Source organism: Talpa occidentalis, unplaced genomic scaffold (assembly GCF_014898055.3).
Source record: "Talpa occidentalis isolate TD23 unplaced genomic scaffold, MPIMG_talOcc4v2.1 talOcc4.5, whole genome shotgun sequence".
NCBI classification, from domain to species: Eukaryota; Metazoa; Chordata; class Mammalia; order Eulipotyphla; family Talpidae; genus Talpa; species Talpa occidentalis.
In genome coordinates this window covers 99,560,551-99,576,998 of record NW_023604861.1, presented here as the reverse complement: position 1 = coordinate 99,576,998, position 16,448 = coordinate 99,560,551, and the positions used below count along the sequence as shown (strand labels likewise).

Sequence of the window (16,448 nt, the reverse complement as noted above, 5' to 3'; positions counted from 1 at the left end):
CTCTTTCTCAGGCCTAGCACTTCTGTACCTAGATCACTTGATCACCCATAGCTGCCACCAATATCACTAGGGGATGTCCCTGACAGGTGACAGAGATTCATGGGCTGTTTCTTGGATGGCACAAACCATCATTCACATAGATCAAGCACAATATTGCAAGACCTTTAAGGGTGCGGGAAGGTAGGGTACACAGAAAAGGAACAAGAAAAATACATGCCCTATTATGTAAAGAATCAAATTCTAGATGATATGGGACCTTTTGTAAAACTTTAACAACCCTCAGGACACCACCAAATACTTAATCTATGAAAGAAACTTTTCTGAAAATACATGATTCCATGTGCCCACACTGCCTTGTGCATGGCCCCTGCACCTGAAACTCCTGCCCTCCTCTCATGTGTCTCTCACGTTTACGCTTCAAGGCCAGCATCACTGTCTGCTGCCTTGGCGCCTTGCAGCAGAATTCCTGAGCCCCTTGCCACATTCATAGCATGTCCTAAAAGTCTCGACCACACACATAAACTAGCGTGGGACTGTGTTACAGGTGCTGTGGAGGTGATGTTAGATGGTAAAGACAGACACTGTCAATAGTTCTGTATTGATTTTCACGCACTGTGGATATATTTAGCATGCCAAATTCAAGACTGTGGATATTTTTGCTTAGGACCAGGCTAAGTATTAACATTTAAAAACATTTTTAAAATGTTAAGAAATAACAATGCAGATGGTGCATGGATGTAGAACAAGAACAAATATCCTTCGAGAGACTTGAGGGATGTGTCTCTGCAGAGTATAAGCTCCCAGTGGGGGCCAGGGTGTGCATAGAACCAGACATGTAGCGGGGACATAAGGATCATGTGTTGAATTGCTGGGAGTGAAGGACTAAATGAGAGGCACTACTCGCTTTCTGGCCCCCACTGTCTGTAAAAGTTGCCCTCTATTTCTAGTGCACTTGTCAGGTAACAGCAGCTGGCCCTTGCCTTTTGGCCAACCTCATCACGCTGCTTTAGGCTTTTATTCTTTTTTTTTTTTTTTAATGCTTGCCATCTCTTTTTTTTTTCTTTAATATTTATTTATTTATTTATACAAGCACTGGGTACAGTCAGAAGCGCGGGAGGGTGAGAGAATTCACCAGAGCCAGAGGGGAGAGCAGAGCAGGCAGACTGACGAAGTACACTGCTGAGGGGAGCAGCGGGCGGCAGGAGAGGTCTGTGCGCCATGTGGGACCCTCCTCTGGTGGCCGGGGAGCAGCCGGGGATCGAACTGGCGCTGCAGAGGCTGCGGGCAGCTTCGGAACCCAGCGCTCAACCGCTGCGCCACCGGGGAGGCCCTAGGCTTTTATTCTTAAGAAGTGTTGATATGTAAATGTTTCATCTCTGGACAAGAACTTCCTGTACTCTAACAGGTTTAGAGCTTTCCTCCCTGGCTTGTTGGCCACAGTTTTCATCAGTCTCCTCACAGACAGAAGAAAACCTCCAGCCCCATGACACCCTATGTGGTGTCATCTCCTCTGCATCAAACAAAGCACTAGGAGCCCTCCACCTCCACCTGCCATTCCTCTGCAGCAAGTCAGGGGCCCCGTGCCTGTGCCTGGACAGACTCCGACTTACGTTGTACACTCTGCCATCCTCCACTGTGCAAAACCTCTGAAACAGGCCATCAGAGTATCGGGACGCCACAAGTCTCCCCAGAGAAGTCACATAATCTGCATTTTTATAAAGAAAGGCAATCAAAATGATACATTATCCATGTTGCTTAGTTTTATTTCAAAATGCTTTTCTCTGACACCATTCAAATTGTATCTCCAGTGACACCATATATATGTGATGGTTCATATTCTGTTCTTAATAATGAAGTATTCCTAGGTGCTATGGTAAATACAATTGTTTATGACCTGTATAATCCTTTAATGCATGAATGAACAGAGAAGAAGAACAGGGTTTGTTTCTTGATTTCCTGTTTCTTTTGTCCAGAATAATTAAGTCAGAGGTTTAAAAGACAACATAAAAGTTGTTTTTACTTCCTGAAAACTTTTATTCAGCATTTAGACTTAGTTTTCAGAATTTTAAAAAATAAGTGTGTTTTGACACTGGAAGACCAGTGAATTAATGAGGAGATGAAAGAAGAAATTAAAAAATACTTTTAGTAGAACGACAAGGAGGACACCACATTCCAGAATGTATGGGATGGAGCAAAAGCAGTAATAAAAGGAAAATATATAGCAATACAGGTTCACATCAACAAACAAGAAAGAACTCAAAGAAACAACCTAATCTCACATCTCAAAGAGCTAGAAAAAGAACAACAACAACAAAAAAAAACCCTAAAGCCAGTAGAAGAAAGGCAATAATAAAAATCAAAGCAGAAATAAATGAATTGGAAATTAAAAAAAATAATCCAAAAGATCAATGAAACCAAAAGTTGGTTCTTTGAAAAAATAAACAAAATAGACAAACCTCTAGCTAGGCTCACAAAGAAAAAAATGGGACAAAATACATATAAATAAGATTACAAATGAAAGAGGAAAAATCACAACAGACTCGGTAGAAATCAAAAGAATAATCAGAGATTACTATGAACACTTAAATGCACACAAATTCAACAATCTAGAAGAGATGGACAAATTCCTAGAATGATATAATCATCCAAATCTGGACAAAGAAGAAATAGAACAACTAAACAGACCAATTACAAGCAGCGAAATTGAGGCAGTAATCAAAGCACTCCCCAAAAATAAAAGCCCAGGCCCAGGCGGCTTCACAAATGAATTCCACCAAACGTTCAGCAGTGAATTAGTGCCTATCCTACACAAACTCTTTCAAAAAATTGACAAAGAAGGAATACTACCAAAAACGTTCTACGAAGCCAACATTACACTAATACCAAAACCAAACAAAGACAGCACAAAGAAAGAAAATTACAGGCCAGTCTCCCTAATGAACACTGATGCAAAAATCCTCTACAAAATCCTTGCCAACAGAATCCAACAATGCATCAGAGGGACAGTGCACCACAAACAAGTGGGATTCATCCCAGGGGCACAAGGATGGTTCAACATACGAAAATCAATAAGTGTAATCCAACACATCAACAAAAAGAAAAATAAAAACCATATGATCATATCAATAGATGCTGAGAAAGCATTTGATGAAGCCCAACATCCATTTGTGATGAAGGTCCTTGAAATTCTCGGGATAGAAGGAATATACCTTAACATGATAAAAGCCATATATGACAAACCAACTGCCAACATTATTCTCAATGATGAAAAGCTGAAGGCCTTTCCTTTACGATCAGGAACAAGACAAGGTTGTCCTCTCTCACCACTGCTCTTCAATATAATACTGGAGGAGGTCCTAGCCAGGGCAATAAGACAAGAGAAAGACATACAAGGAATCCAAATAGGGAAAGAAGAAGTAAAACTATCATTATTTGCAGACGATATTATAATATACATAGAAAACCCTAAAAACTCCACAGAAAAACTACTCAAAATAATCAACCAGTTCAGTAAAGTAGCAGGATACAAAATCAGCACAGAAAAATCAGTAGCCTTCCTACACACAAACAATAAATCTGAAGAAGAAATCAAGAAAACCATCCCTTTTATAATTGAAACCAAAAAAATCAAATACTTGGGAATAAGCATAACAAAAGAGGTGAAAGACCCATACAAAGAAAATTATAAAACAATGTTAAAAGAAATTGAAGAAGACACAAAGAAATGGAAAGACATCCCCTGTTCATGGATTGGAAGAATCAACATTATTAAAATGGCCATCTTCCCAAAAGCAATATACAGATTCAATGCTATTCCAATAAAAATCCCAATGACATTCTTCAAAGAAATAGAACAAATACTGATGAAATTCATATGGAACCACAAAAAAACCATGAATAGCCAAAGCCCTAGTGATAAAAACAAAGGAGAAAGGAGGTATCACACTTCCAAACTTCAAGCTATACTACAAAGCCATAATAATTAAAACAGTTTGGTATTGGAACAAAAACAGACACACAGACCAATGGAACTGCATAGAGAGCCCAGAAATAAAGCCACACTTATATGAACAACTAATCTTTGACAAAGGAGCAAAGAATATGCAATGGAACATGGACAGTTTGTTCAAAAAATGGTGCTGGGAAAATTGGACCTCCACGTGCAAAAAAATGAAACTAGACCACTACCTCTCACCATGCACAAAAATCAACTCAAAATGGATAAAATAACTGGACATTAAGACCTGAAACCATAAAATATATAGAAGGAAATATAGGTAAAACACTACAAGATATACATCTCAGAAACATCTTTAAAGAATTGCTGCACCTCCCCCTGCAGTGACCTTCAGGGCTAATGGCTGTTGCCATGGTCCCTGAGGTCCAGCGTGGGCAAGGAACCATGCGCGCAGGGGGAGAACAGCAAACTCCCTAAGATGCAGAGAAGCCAAATGCCTGCCAAGAGATAACGACCACCAGAAGCCGCCACAAAGATGGTTAAAAGAAATGCTGACCACCTGGAGCCTTATCTCGCTTTCTCAAGGCCCACAAACTTTATTCTGCTACAACTGTCTTTCTAAAATCTTTCCTTTTTCTGGTCATTGGTTGCTAATTAAAAAACATACGTAATTTAATAATTAGGCTAATCCAAATGAAACATTACTAAACACTGTGTTATAATAGAATTGTTGGTTTAATAATCTTTCTATTATGTGCTTGACTTTAGTACCTTTGATATTAACTGCATTATAAAAAATATTCACCCATGACAATTAATTATGAGTAAAAATGAGTAGGTAGTAGTAGTAGTTAGTACAACAAGAATATAATTATATAGAACAAAAGAAAGAGTTAATAGCCTGTCTACTTAGGAATGCGGCTAGGTCCAGATGTATTTCGGACATAAATCACTGCCCTGTCAATGATAAGCTAAACCTATGAGCAAGCTGATTTCATTGATGTTCACTGTTCCTATGCTTTTAGAAAACATATATATACTGGTCACAAACTCAAATAAAATTACACTCAGATTTACACTCTCTCTTGAAGTGTGTCTGTTTGTCATTTCTTTCACCGAATCCCTGACCACCCTGCGCAGTCTCTCAACCCTGAGACGGCCTCATCGTTCACTGCTGTGCTGGTCTGCGGCAAAGAATCATCATCCAAAGCAGTAATAGTGAAGGCAAAGATAAACACCTGGGATTACATCAAACTGAAAAGCTTCCGTACAGCCAAAGAGACATTAACCAAAACAGAGAGACACCCCACTGATCGGGAAAAAATATTTGAACTCCATTCAACTGATAAGGGACTGATCATAAAGATATACAAAGAACTCACACAGCTCAACAAAAACAAAATAAACAACCCAGTCAAGAAATGGGCAAAAGAACTCAAAAGACATTTCTCCAAAGAGGAAATGCAAATGGCCAACAGGCATCTGAAAAAATGTTCAACATCCCTTATCATCAGGGAAATGCACATCAAAACCACACTGAGATACCACCTTACACCAGTAAGAATGGCACATATCAAAAAAAAAAAAACCAAGCAACAACAAATGTTGGTGAGGATGTGGTGAAAAAGGAACTCTCCTACCTTGCTAGTGGGAGTGCAAACTGGTCTAACCACTGTGGAAAGCTGTCTGGAGTTTCCCCAGTCTACTAAAAATGGAAATACCATATGACCTGGCAATTCCACTCCTAGGGATCTACCCAAAGGACACAAAAACAGTGATTTAAAAGAACACCAGTGGGCCTCCCCGGTGGCGCAGCGGTTGAGCGCTGGGTTGCGAAGCTGCCCGTAGCCTCTGCATTGCTGGTTCGATCTCCGGCTGCTCCCCGGCCACCGGAGGAGGGTCCCAATGGCGCGCAGACCTCTCCTGCCGCCCGCTGCTCCCCTCAGCAGTGTACTTCGGTCCTTCTGCCTGCTCTGCACCCAGCTCTGGCTCTGGTGAATTCTCTCACCCTCCCGCGCTTCTGACTGTACCCAGTGCATGTATAAACAAACAAATAATAAATAAATAAAAATACATGCCTCTTTAAAAAAAAGATTTAAAAAAAGAACAACAGTACTCCTATGTTTATTGCAGCACTATTTACAATAGGTAAAACCTGGAAGCAACCCAAATGCCCCCCAAATAGATGACTGGATCAAGAAGATGCAGTATATATACAAAATGGAATATTATTCAGCAATCAAAAAAAGATAAACTCATGCCATTCACAGCAACATGGATGGAACTAGAAGGAACTTTGCTCAGTGAAATAAGACAGAAGGAAAAAGGAAAATATCGTATGGTTTCACTTATAACAGGAATATAGGGGAACCAAATAAGACACCAGTATAAAAAAAATAATAACAACAGTACAAAACACAACAAAGCAAAAACAGACAATTGTAAACCAGAGACATCCTGCAGGGGAAGAGGAGGGAGAGGGATGAGAGGGAAGGAGGGAGGAGCACAGGGGACTGTGGTGATGGTGGACGGGTGCCTTGGGGAAGGAAATTCTATGGGGACTCAATCTGAGGGTGTAGGGGGAAGCAAATATTGTCTAAAAAATTTAAAAAATGATAAATGTTAAAATAAAAAAAATAAAAAAGTGTGTTTTGAATAAATTAGCAAATTGAAGAAACAAGTAGTAGATTCCAAATATGCATACAGAATGTCAAAGACACAGATTTTATTCCCAGAGTGTATGTGCAGTTGTTCGACAGCCGTTACACAAACACTTACTAATCACCCACTGTGTGCTAGACCCAATGTTTATAGGACTGGGCCTTTGACAACGCTGCTCTAAACTGTTTCCTGCTCTGTCATGGTGCTTACAGAAGGGCACAGAAAGGCTTCAGAGACTGGCTTGGCAGGATAGAAGATGAGCTAAGTCTCATCTTAAGATGCTTTTACCGTGATAATCATTTTATTGTTGTTTTTATTGTTAAATCCCAAAGATGGGAGAAAAAATCATGAATCCAGCACTTTCTCTTCTCACTTCGGAAAGTCAGAAAAAAATCAGGGTTGAATTTTATAACCTCTCTAGCTAGCTTGGTCCCAAATCACTAGGTGTGACAAAAATGACAAGTCTTGAAATTCAATACTCATAATAATAAAGAGTAAAGAAGGGATACTTAAATTTTATCAGCAATAGTCTCACTCAATAAACCTCTCAAACTTTGAAATTTCTATTTCCAACATTTCATCTTCTTAACTGAAATTGTAGTGGAAAGGGGAGATTCTTCACAGGGATTATTTTTTTTCAAGGAATTATTTTTGTTATGTTTTGTCAATTTTCCTTTTATATTTATATTCTGAAAATGAGTGATCCAGTAACTGTCTTTCACTTTCTGATTATTTCACTTAGCATAATCACCTCAAGATTCATCCATTTGTCCCAAAATTCAATATTTCATCTATTTAAATACCCGAGTAGTATTCCATTGAGCATATATTCCACAATTTCTTTATCCACTCATTTGTCATGGGCATTTAGGTTGGTTCCATGACTTGGCTATTGGGAATAATGCCTCTATGAATATAGGAGTGCATAAATCTTTTCACATCATAGTTTCCATATTCATTAATGATTTTTCATAACTGACATTGATAGAGCAACTTCAAATCACCAATAGCATTTTCCTTTACATTAGGTATTTATCTGGAGTCAGGAGAGAGTGATGCTTTTGTTGGTGTTGTTTGTTGTTTGTTTTGAAGATGAAGAAATGATTCTATGGAAGACTTGAGAGCTGTATTACTAATTAAATTGATGTAAAGCATTGTAAATTCTGGATCCAATAATGGTGGAATAGTTTTTATTAGTAACTTACACAGAAAACAATGATGAACGTTGAACAATATAAAAATAGTTATTTGAAGGTACTAGAGAACAATATAGAATAGGGAGAAATTGAAGTGGTACCAATTCTGACAGAAAGAAATTTCCTGGTGAGATTAGCATTGATTTTGCAGGAGAGGCAGAATCTAGAGTTTGTGTCCAGCCAAACTGACTACCTGTTAGAATAAGAATCAGCTCTCCATCACTGGTTTGATAAGTAGATAAATAAATAGTGGTATATTCAAACAATTCATCTCCTTATATTATCTGGTCATAAAAAGGAGTAAAGTACAGGTTATGGTGTGATTTGGATGGACCTGAAGAACATTATGCTAAGAAAAAAAAACATTCACAAAAGAGCACCATACATATGATTCCATGAATGTCTAGAGCAAGCAAATATATAGAGACAGAAAGTAGATTGCTTTGGGCTGGGATGGGGAACAGGGTGGATAAGTATATAATTTTTAAGGTAAATGGCCCTATTGCACCAGTCAAAAAAGTATAGAGTGGTTGAATGGATTTCAAAACAAAAGTTCAACCTGCTTTTTACAAGAAATCCATGTTACCAACAGAGCACAGACTTAAAGGCCGGAAGACAATCCTACAAATAAAAGGAATTAAACAAAATCAGGAACAGCTATACTTATACAAATCAGACCTCCCATTAAAGAAGGCATAAGAGATAGAGATAGGTACTATTATGATTAATGGCCTAATACAACAAAAAGAAATAACACTCAAAATGTGTATGCTCTGAGTGATGGGCCATAACATAAAGAAAGCCACAATGGAATACAGTACACTCTCCCTGACTACACACAACTATCATAGTCAATGAGCTCAAAAAAGGGGTTATCTACATCCCTGGGGATGAGCAAGATAGACTTTGAGGTATGGATAAATACAAATAACTTCTTTTTTTAAATTTGGTCTTTAAAAGAAGAAAAAGTAAGTATTACTAATATTTAATATGTGGATTTTATGTACAATTGTACAACTATCATGCACAAACATTTTTTATCAGTAAGGACGTAAACTCAAAACAAGCTCTGAGATCTGTTTTTGAAGCAACTTAACCTAGTGCGGGCTAAAGGGTAGTGTGCTGGCTGGGTTTTCAGCTAGAGTCACTTTGTGAATACTATACCTTCACAATGTGGGAATCCAATCTGTGACAAAATCTGTTTCAAGGTCAATTTGTTGCTCTTAAGTCCATGTAGCTGAAGCCATTCCTCAGATGAGACGAGGCTCTGCTCAGCCAAGTCAGTTTCCGTGTTGCTCAGTTCTTCTGGCTTCTGCAGCTGCTGCTCAGAGGTGGTGGAAGATGAGCCTGAGCACTCCATCTCTGAGTCAGGATCTCCGTCCCAAGGAGCTCCTGTAAGGGCACTTGTCAATCAAAATCAGACTTCCTGGACACTTGGAAACAATCACACACCAATAATACATCCATGTGGTTTCACTTATAGCAGGAATATAGGGGAACCAAATAAGACATCAGTGTAAAAAAATAATAACAGTACAAAACACAACAAAGAAAAAAAGGACAATTATAAATCAGAGACATCCTGCAGGGGAGGAGGAGGGAGAGGGATCAGAGGGAAGAAGGGAGGAGCACAGGGGACTGAGGTGATGGTGCACGGGTGCATTGGTGAAGGAAACTCTAAGGGGACTACACCTGAGGGGATGGGGGAAGCAAATATTGTTTAAAAAATGAAGTAAAAAAATTAATAAAAAATATTTTAACAACAAAAAAAGTTTTTGAATAAAAAAATACATCCATGAAATGAAATTTTATACATCAGTTAAAAATTATAACAGAGAGGTGCATATTTGTTGTCAAAAAAGATATCCACATATATTGTTAAGAGGTATACATAAAATGTAATACCATATGCATATACCAATATCCACACAGACAAAATATTTGGAAAGATATACACCAAAGGTTTACAGTGGTTTTCTCTGTGCAGTGGGAGAATGTGTGGCTTTTGTCTTTCAATAATGTTTAAATTTTGGTATGAAACACTTCTAAACAGGATTTACTTTTCTAGCCAGAAAAATACAAAGCTCTTCCATTTTAGAAAATAATCACTCTCTCCTGAGCTTTCAATTATACCTCAATATTAAAATTATAATCTCACCTGACATTTTGCTTCCAAAGAGGATAAAACCCTGAGAGGAAACACACCTGTTCTGCAGGTAGAGCAACTCAGAGCTAGTGACAGGGTGGAAACCAGATGGCAGCCCAGTCCAACTGGAATGCATGGGCTCACCTACCAAATGTTTTATTCTTTGCAACTATACTTTAAAGTTGGACTTAACATTCTGGCTCATGTAACCAGCTGTTCTGGGACCAACTGGACTCAAGGCAATATGCAACATCTTAAACTTATCCACTCTCCTAAATATAGCTGGTGTACACAAGAGGAACAAGTAGCCAACCCTAATGCAGTTTTAACCCACTCACCACAATTTCAGGCAGGACCTGATAATATGGAAAAGGAGTAAAAAAGCTCTGCTTACCCCTGTATTCATAGTATGCAATATATACAAAGTTGTTCCCTGAACTTTGCAATGGAAAAACACGTGTCCCTCATTTTAAAAAATTTCATGCCTCACCACTTCAGCTTTATGAGACACCTATGTCAGTACCTGTTTTTAGTAACAGAAAGAAGTCCAAAAAGGATTTTCAACTTTATGACAATTGGTGAAAATCTGCCTTATGACAGCTGTTCTAAAGGTAATGCACCCACAGCAGCAAGGTGGCCCCACCAAGCGCCTCCCGTGGAACTACTCTCTAAAAGCTCTGCATGTATCAGATCACACCTGATTTTACTATATTTTAGTGTTATTTTAGGTTTTCTGTGTTATTTGGTATGCCTTGGTACAGTAATTTTTTTTATATGAACTAAAGGTAATTTCTTCTTCACTCTATGCCAGTCCGGCTTAGGAAAGGTTTCATAGGCACCCATGGGTGGGGGGAGGGACCTTTACTCCCTTTTCCCATTCTGAAACTCTAACTGTATTTTCTGAAAGTATCAGAGTTAGGACATGAAAACTCAGTCAAATACAGAAATTAATTAATTCACACATGTTGCCTGGTGGAATGGCACCGTTGGAAGTAGCGCAGGATTAGGGAAAGATTACTCAAAGTCCAAGTGAGAGAGAGAGGGGCCTACAGGGGCTTATACCAAAAAGTCCAGCCCTAATCCAAAGGCAGTCTTATATTTATTAGCATCAAGTACAAAGGTGGGGTAAGTACAGAGGAAGTGTACATGTGTGGGGTATGCATTATCCAGGATGTAAACTAGGGTAGAGTGACCAGGGCCTATTGCTTGGGGGACTCCATTGTTCCTGCCAGTCTAAGCATATTATCTCTACTCTAATACCTGCCTGCTCTTTTCAGCAGATACTGGTTTCCCAATATGTTCCTTATACCAGGACTTATGCCTTTGGCAAGAGGCTCCTGCATGACCCTACACCTAGTTGACGAGCAGGGGCTCTAGGCACCAAGACAATATCCCTGAGAACCAGGGGGTCTGGGGATTCCACACATACAAGCTAGGGAGCTTGTGTGAAAAGATAGAAGCTTAATTATTACCACTTATATAACATTATGTATATTCTAGTTTGTATATATTTAATACTTCTAATAATCTTATGAGGGAAGCAATACTATAATTTGTATTTTACAGATGAGGAAACCGAGACAGAAAATGGTTAAATAACCTGCCCACAATCTCACAGCTGGTAGGACATGTAGCTGAGAATCTAACCTGGGTTGTCCACCTCTAGAATCTGTGTTCTGTGGCCTTTATTCTAATAGAAACAACTGCAGAAATTTCCATTTGTTGGCAGGCACCAGGCTGACCTTTTCATATGTACTATCTCACAAATTCTTTATAGCCATCTTTGTTACACACTATTAACATCCCCATTTACATTTGAGGAATCAGAAACTTTGAGAATTTAAAGAATGTGTTCAGGACCCACAGCCATTAAGTAGCAAAAGCAGAAGTCCAAGCCATTTCTTTACAGTCTACCATCATTATAACTTCTCCAGCCTGGTACTATAGTTCTGACCAAGACAGAATTCCAGAAGAATTGCTTTCTAGTAGGGCTCTGTGGGTCCTCAGTGAAGACATAGCACTAAACTATGACTCTCAGTGGTCAGGTTCAATAGGCCTCACCTGACCATCATAATGTTTTAAAAACTAATACTTTCCATTTGAAGGTTTATGTGAATTTGTATGGCCCATATATGTTGAATTCTCAATGTGTACAAACTTATATTACTCATGAAGATCTTGCCTTCTTTCTACAAGGGTTCAATTTCATGAGAATGTTATAAAGAGAGCACTGTGTAGGAGTGGAAAAGTTTAGAATGAAAGGTATAGATTCATTCTGCCACTTTAGCAAGTGATCCGTCCTTTCTATAAGGGTGACATCATCTACACACCCCAATTCCCAGGGCTACTATTAGGAGCAAACCTGGTGACGCATGAGTTTTGCACAGATAAACACTGATATATTGGGCTAAGCTAGATACAAATGTTACTTGTACGTCATTATCCTCTCACAAATGTGCTTTGTTTTGTATACCCACTTTCATGCCAAGCACCCATTTTACCTCCAAGTACCCAGACATCATAAGCTATGAATTTGGGCTCCTCCTCCTACTTTAGAATCAACAAGAAAGGAAACTAATACGCTTCAAATTTCTTTTTTGAGATCTGTCCAACAAAGACTGCCAGCTGAAGGACTTTTAAATTTGACCAGTGGTTCCTAGAAACAAGAAAGGGAAGCTGAAAGATTTGTGACCATTTCACCATTTCCAGTTCATCTTTCTCTTCCCTGAAATACACTCATACACTCACCCACTCCACGTGTTTTTAATAAGGAAACACAGCTATGTAAATTCCTAAACTGGATTTTGGACACTTCAAAGGTTTCAGAAGAGTCATAGGTTTGGTTGTTTTTGTTTTGTTTTTTTTTTAAGCTAAGGAATACATTCTTAATTCCAAACAAAAGATAACTAAGTCCTTTGCTAGGTGCATGCTCTAGTTCCTTTTGCGCTCACATGACCCTTTTTTTTAAAAAAAAAAAAAAAAAGCCTGGGTGGTTCTAGTGGATCTGAAAACCTACATGAAACATTGATTCAGATTTGACTTTAGAATGTTTTAACCTGATAATAAACATATTGTCAGAAATGAAAACTAGAAAATGGAACTGATCCAGAGAAAACAAGGAAGGAAAGAGATAAAGGATACCTCTCAAGAGAAGGGATCATTCTACTGAAATGGGCTAAGAGCTACTGTCCAAGCAAGGAAGCCTGTCAGGGCTATGCTGCCAAATGACCTGATGGAGCAACCCTTCCACCTGGCCTCAGGTGGTTGTTTTCCTATGTGGAATCTTAGCCCACAAACCGTGCCTCCTCCACAAAGTCTCTCCCAGACCTGTCATCAACCTTTTGCAGACTTCTCATGGGAAAGATTTTGCTTTTGTTTTGACACTTCACCAGTGGGTCATTGGACACCAGAGAAGAGGTTTGTCTTCTCTAAGATGACAGAAGAGTCACTAACTGTAGAGACAAACTACATGAATGTCCTCAGCACCGTGGCTTATCTAGAGCCGGCACTGTGTAAGCATGTTGAGTTGAATTGATCACTCAGAACTAGTCTTGTGGCACATAAAGATGCTTGAGTCAATGATGGATGGTGTGTATGAGAGAGATCCTACAAATAGCCTGATTGTATAATAGGTGATATTATCTAGGTTCATGTAACTACACTTAGGATGTTCACACAAGGATAAAATTGCCTGAAGACACATTTCTCAGAACTTGCTCCTGTCTGTCAAGCTATACCTGATTTCACTGAGAATCCTGATTTTTCAAACAAAGCAAATATTTGCAGTCCTAACAATACTGAGATCAAAAAAGAGCTGACTATTTAAACAGAAATGATTTTCTGGATACTACTATGTTATTATTATTGCTATTATCATTCAGGATTTCTTTATCTGAGGTTGGGCAACATTGGAACCTAGAAGTAAGAAACAACAAATCTTGCCAATTGCTCACTGCCCTAAGCTTTTAAAAGCTATCTCAAGGGCCAAAGTTGGGGGAAATAAGAAGAGCTTTCCTAAATAGAAAGGGAGAAGTTTATAAATGAAAAAAAAATAAAGAAAGAAAAAATGAGGTTGTGAAACTCTAAACTGAAGATAGTGTCAGGCTGGCAGAGTTTTGGAAAGAATAGAAAGATTCAGTGGGCACAAGTCCAAAGTCCCAACTAAAGGAACTAAGCCTGTGCTGCTGGGGTCTGCCCATCTTGGGCACCCAAGAAGTGCCCAATGGAGCTCCAGAGGAGAGCACCCTGTAGAAGTCCTCATGCCTTAAGGGAGTAAATCCATGTGGTCAGAGGTTGAAGGACAATTAACAACTTAAGAGACCATTAGTTCAGCTTAAATATTTGGTAAACTTCTACCTGCTTTATTATCAACACCCAAAACTTCCTACACCCTTGTAACTTATGTGAATTTTGAATTAAGATTGTTCCAGGAACAAAGAAAACCAGGATTAGTTCCATGGGTATCCTGCTGTAACTGTCCCAGAAAAATCTGTAACGCACCCTCCTTTCTTCTGCCTTTGAGGCTCGGTGTTGACATCTGCTCCAATAATGTGGACAGAGACAGGGAGACTTAAATGGATGGTCCCATGATTGAGAAAATAGAGCCAAGAAAATCTGAGAATATTTGGGATGTTTTATGGGGGAGGTATTAGAAATAAAATTCTCCTGGTTCTTGTATTGTCACCAAAGCTCAACTGGACTTCATTTCCTTATTACTGTTAGCCTGTGGTCTAGTAAGAAAACTGGTTCTCTTCTCCTGTAAACTCCAGGTAGATGGCTGCTTTTGGAAGGCATCAGGTCCCAGAGTGACTGTGCTTGCCCTCATGAGTCAGTCTTCCTGGATTTAAATCTTACCTCAGCCACCCCTGTGAACTGTGTGGCCAGCAACCTGATTTCTAATCCTGGAAATCCAGGAGAAATGAGGCAGATATTAATGATTTGCATCACTGGTTTGTTATGAGATAATCTCTTTGAAACCTTCACAGGTTGTATATTAATCATCATCATCCTTATTGAGGGCTAACATTCAGTTGAGCAGTAGTCAGCTTTTTCTGTTTTTATTGGTGTTATAAACAACCTTATCGGTGAGCCTACACTTGACATTCTGATTAAATAGACTTGTAAGGAGGAGGAAGAGGAGGAAATGTGAGAGCCGCATTTACAGTCTATTAGCATGCTGCATTTACAAAACAAAAAAGCAAATCACTATGTGGATACAATTATCTACCTGAGGAGTTGTTACCTATATGGCCAGAAGGGGAATGTTTGACTTGCTCTCCTGATTTACCCTTTAATAAATTTAAATCCTATACATAAGGAGTTAAATTTAGCACATTATCTAAAACAAGAATTAAACTAGTGATTTCCCTTTATCCTGGCCCAGGGACCCAATTTTCAAAACCCACTCACCTTCACCTAAGAATCTATAGGTAAATATTGTTCTTGTGTTCCAAGTGTAACTTTACAGTATTTGCAAATGAATAGCATTGTTCTTCATTGAATAGCAGATTGTTATTAAAATGTGGCAAGTTTAAAAAAGAAAACAAGCTGGTTCTCCAACAGAGAGACTGAGCTTTTGCTAGGAGGGAGGCATGGCCGAAAGAGTTCTGATGCAGGAAGGTTGTGGAACCTTGTTTCTCCAGTCAGACCCTAGTACCAAATAGTTAAATGAATCTAAACAAATTATGAGCTTTTCTGGGCCTGATTTAGCATCTGCAAGTGTGTGTGGGTGGGGTAGTGGAGCGTTGTATAATTAATTCCAAGACTCCCTATGCAGCCTGTTGTGAACCTCAGCCTCTCGCAGGTCTTGCGTGGAAGGGATGGCATTCCACACTTACTAGGCAATCTCAGGAGAACGACAAGGCGACTCCAGTTCAGCAGTCATCGCCCCTTCCTCCGTGAGCCTTCGGACCAGAGAGGATCAGCGAAGGACACATCCCTCTAGTTGACAAAGCAATGATTTTCGCAAAGGGTCCGCGCTAGGTTCGAAGGATTCCGAGGCTTCGATTTCTCTGTGACCCCAGTGGGATCCGGGAGGCTTGTTGACTGCGGCATCGCCGCGTTGCTGGGACACCGCCAATCACAGATCGGCTCCCCCAGTCTGCATTCCGCGCACCCCGAGGAGGCGGGGCCGGAGGGCGAAACGTGGGGCTCAGAGGAGGGTTCCCAGGCCAGGTGCGGATGGGAAAGTGGGTGGGATCCCCAAGAGACAGCGCTAACCCCAAGCTAGTGCCCCATTCCAAGGAGACAGGTGGTGGCACTGTCCCCTGTACTTATTGTCACCAGGAAAGTGAACAACAATGATAAATGCACAGGGCGAATGCGAGAGCAGACAGGTGAGGCAGACGAGGTCAACACACAGCAGGAAAAGCCATCAACTACTGTTAGGGGGAAAAAGGATGTCCCAAAGCTAATTCCATATAGGCTTTGTGGACTCCACCCCCACCCCAGGTCAAAGCCAAAGACACTGGGAACTCCAAATCCCAGC

At 39.7% G+C, this 16,448-nt stretch overlaps 1 protein-coding gene across 1 annotated transcript in view; it reads right to left on the bottom strand.

Annotated features, from left to right (window-relative positions):
- VWA3B (von Willebrand factor A domain containing 3B) overlaps positions 1-15,985 on the bottom strand; it is a 155,482-nt gene extending 139,497 nt beyond the window's left edge. The window contains 3 exon segments of the mRNA XM_037527901.2: positions 1,611-1,705; positions 8,980-9,207; positions 15,799-15,985. Of these exon segments, the coding sequence (XP_037383798.2) occupies positions 1,611-1,705; positions 8,980-9,175 (291 nt within the window). The 5' untranslated portion in view covers positions 9,176-9,207; positions 15,799-15,985.
- Positions 15,986-16,448: the final 463 nt, after the last annotated feature.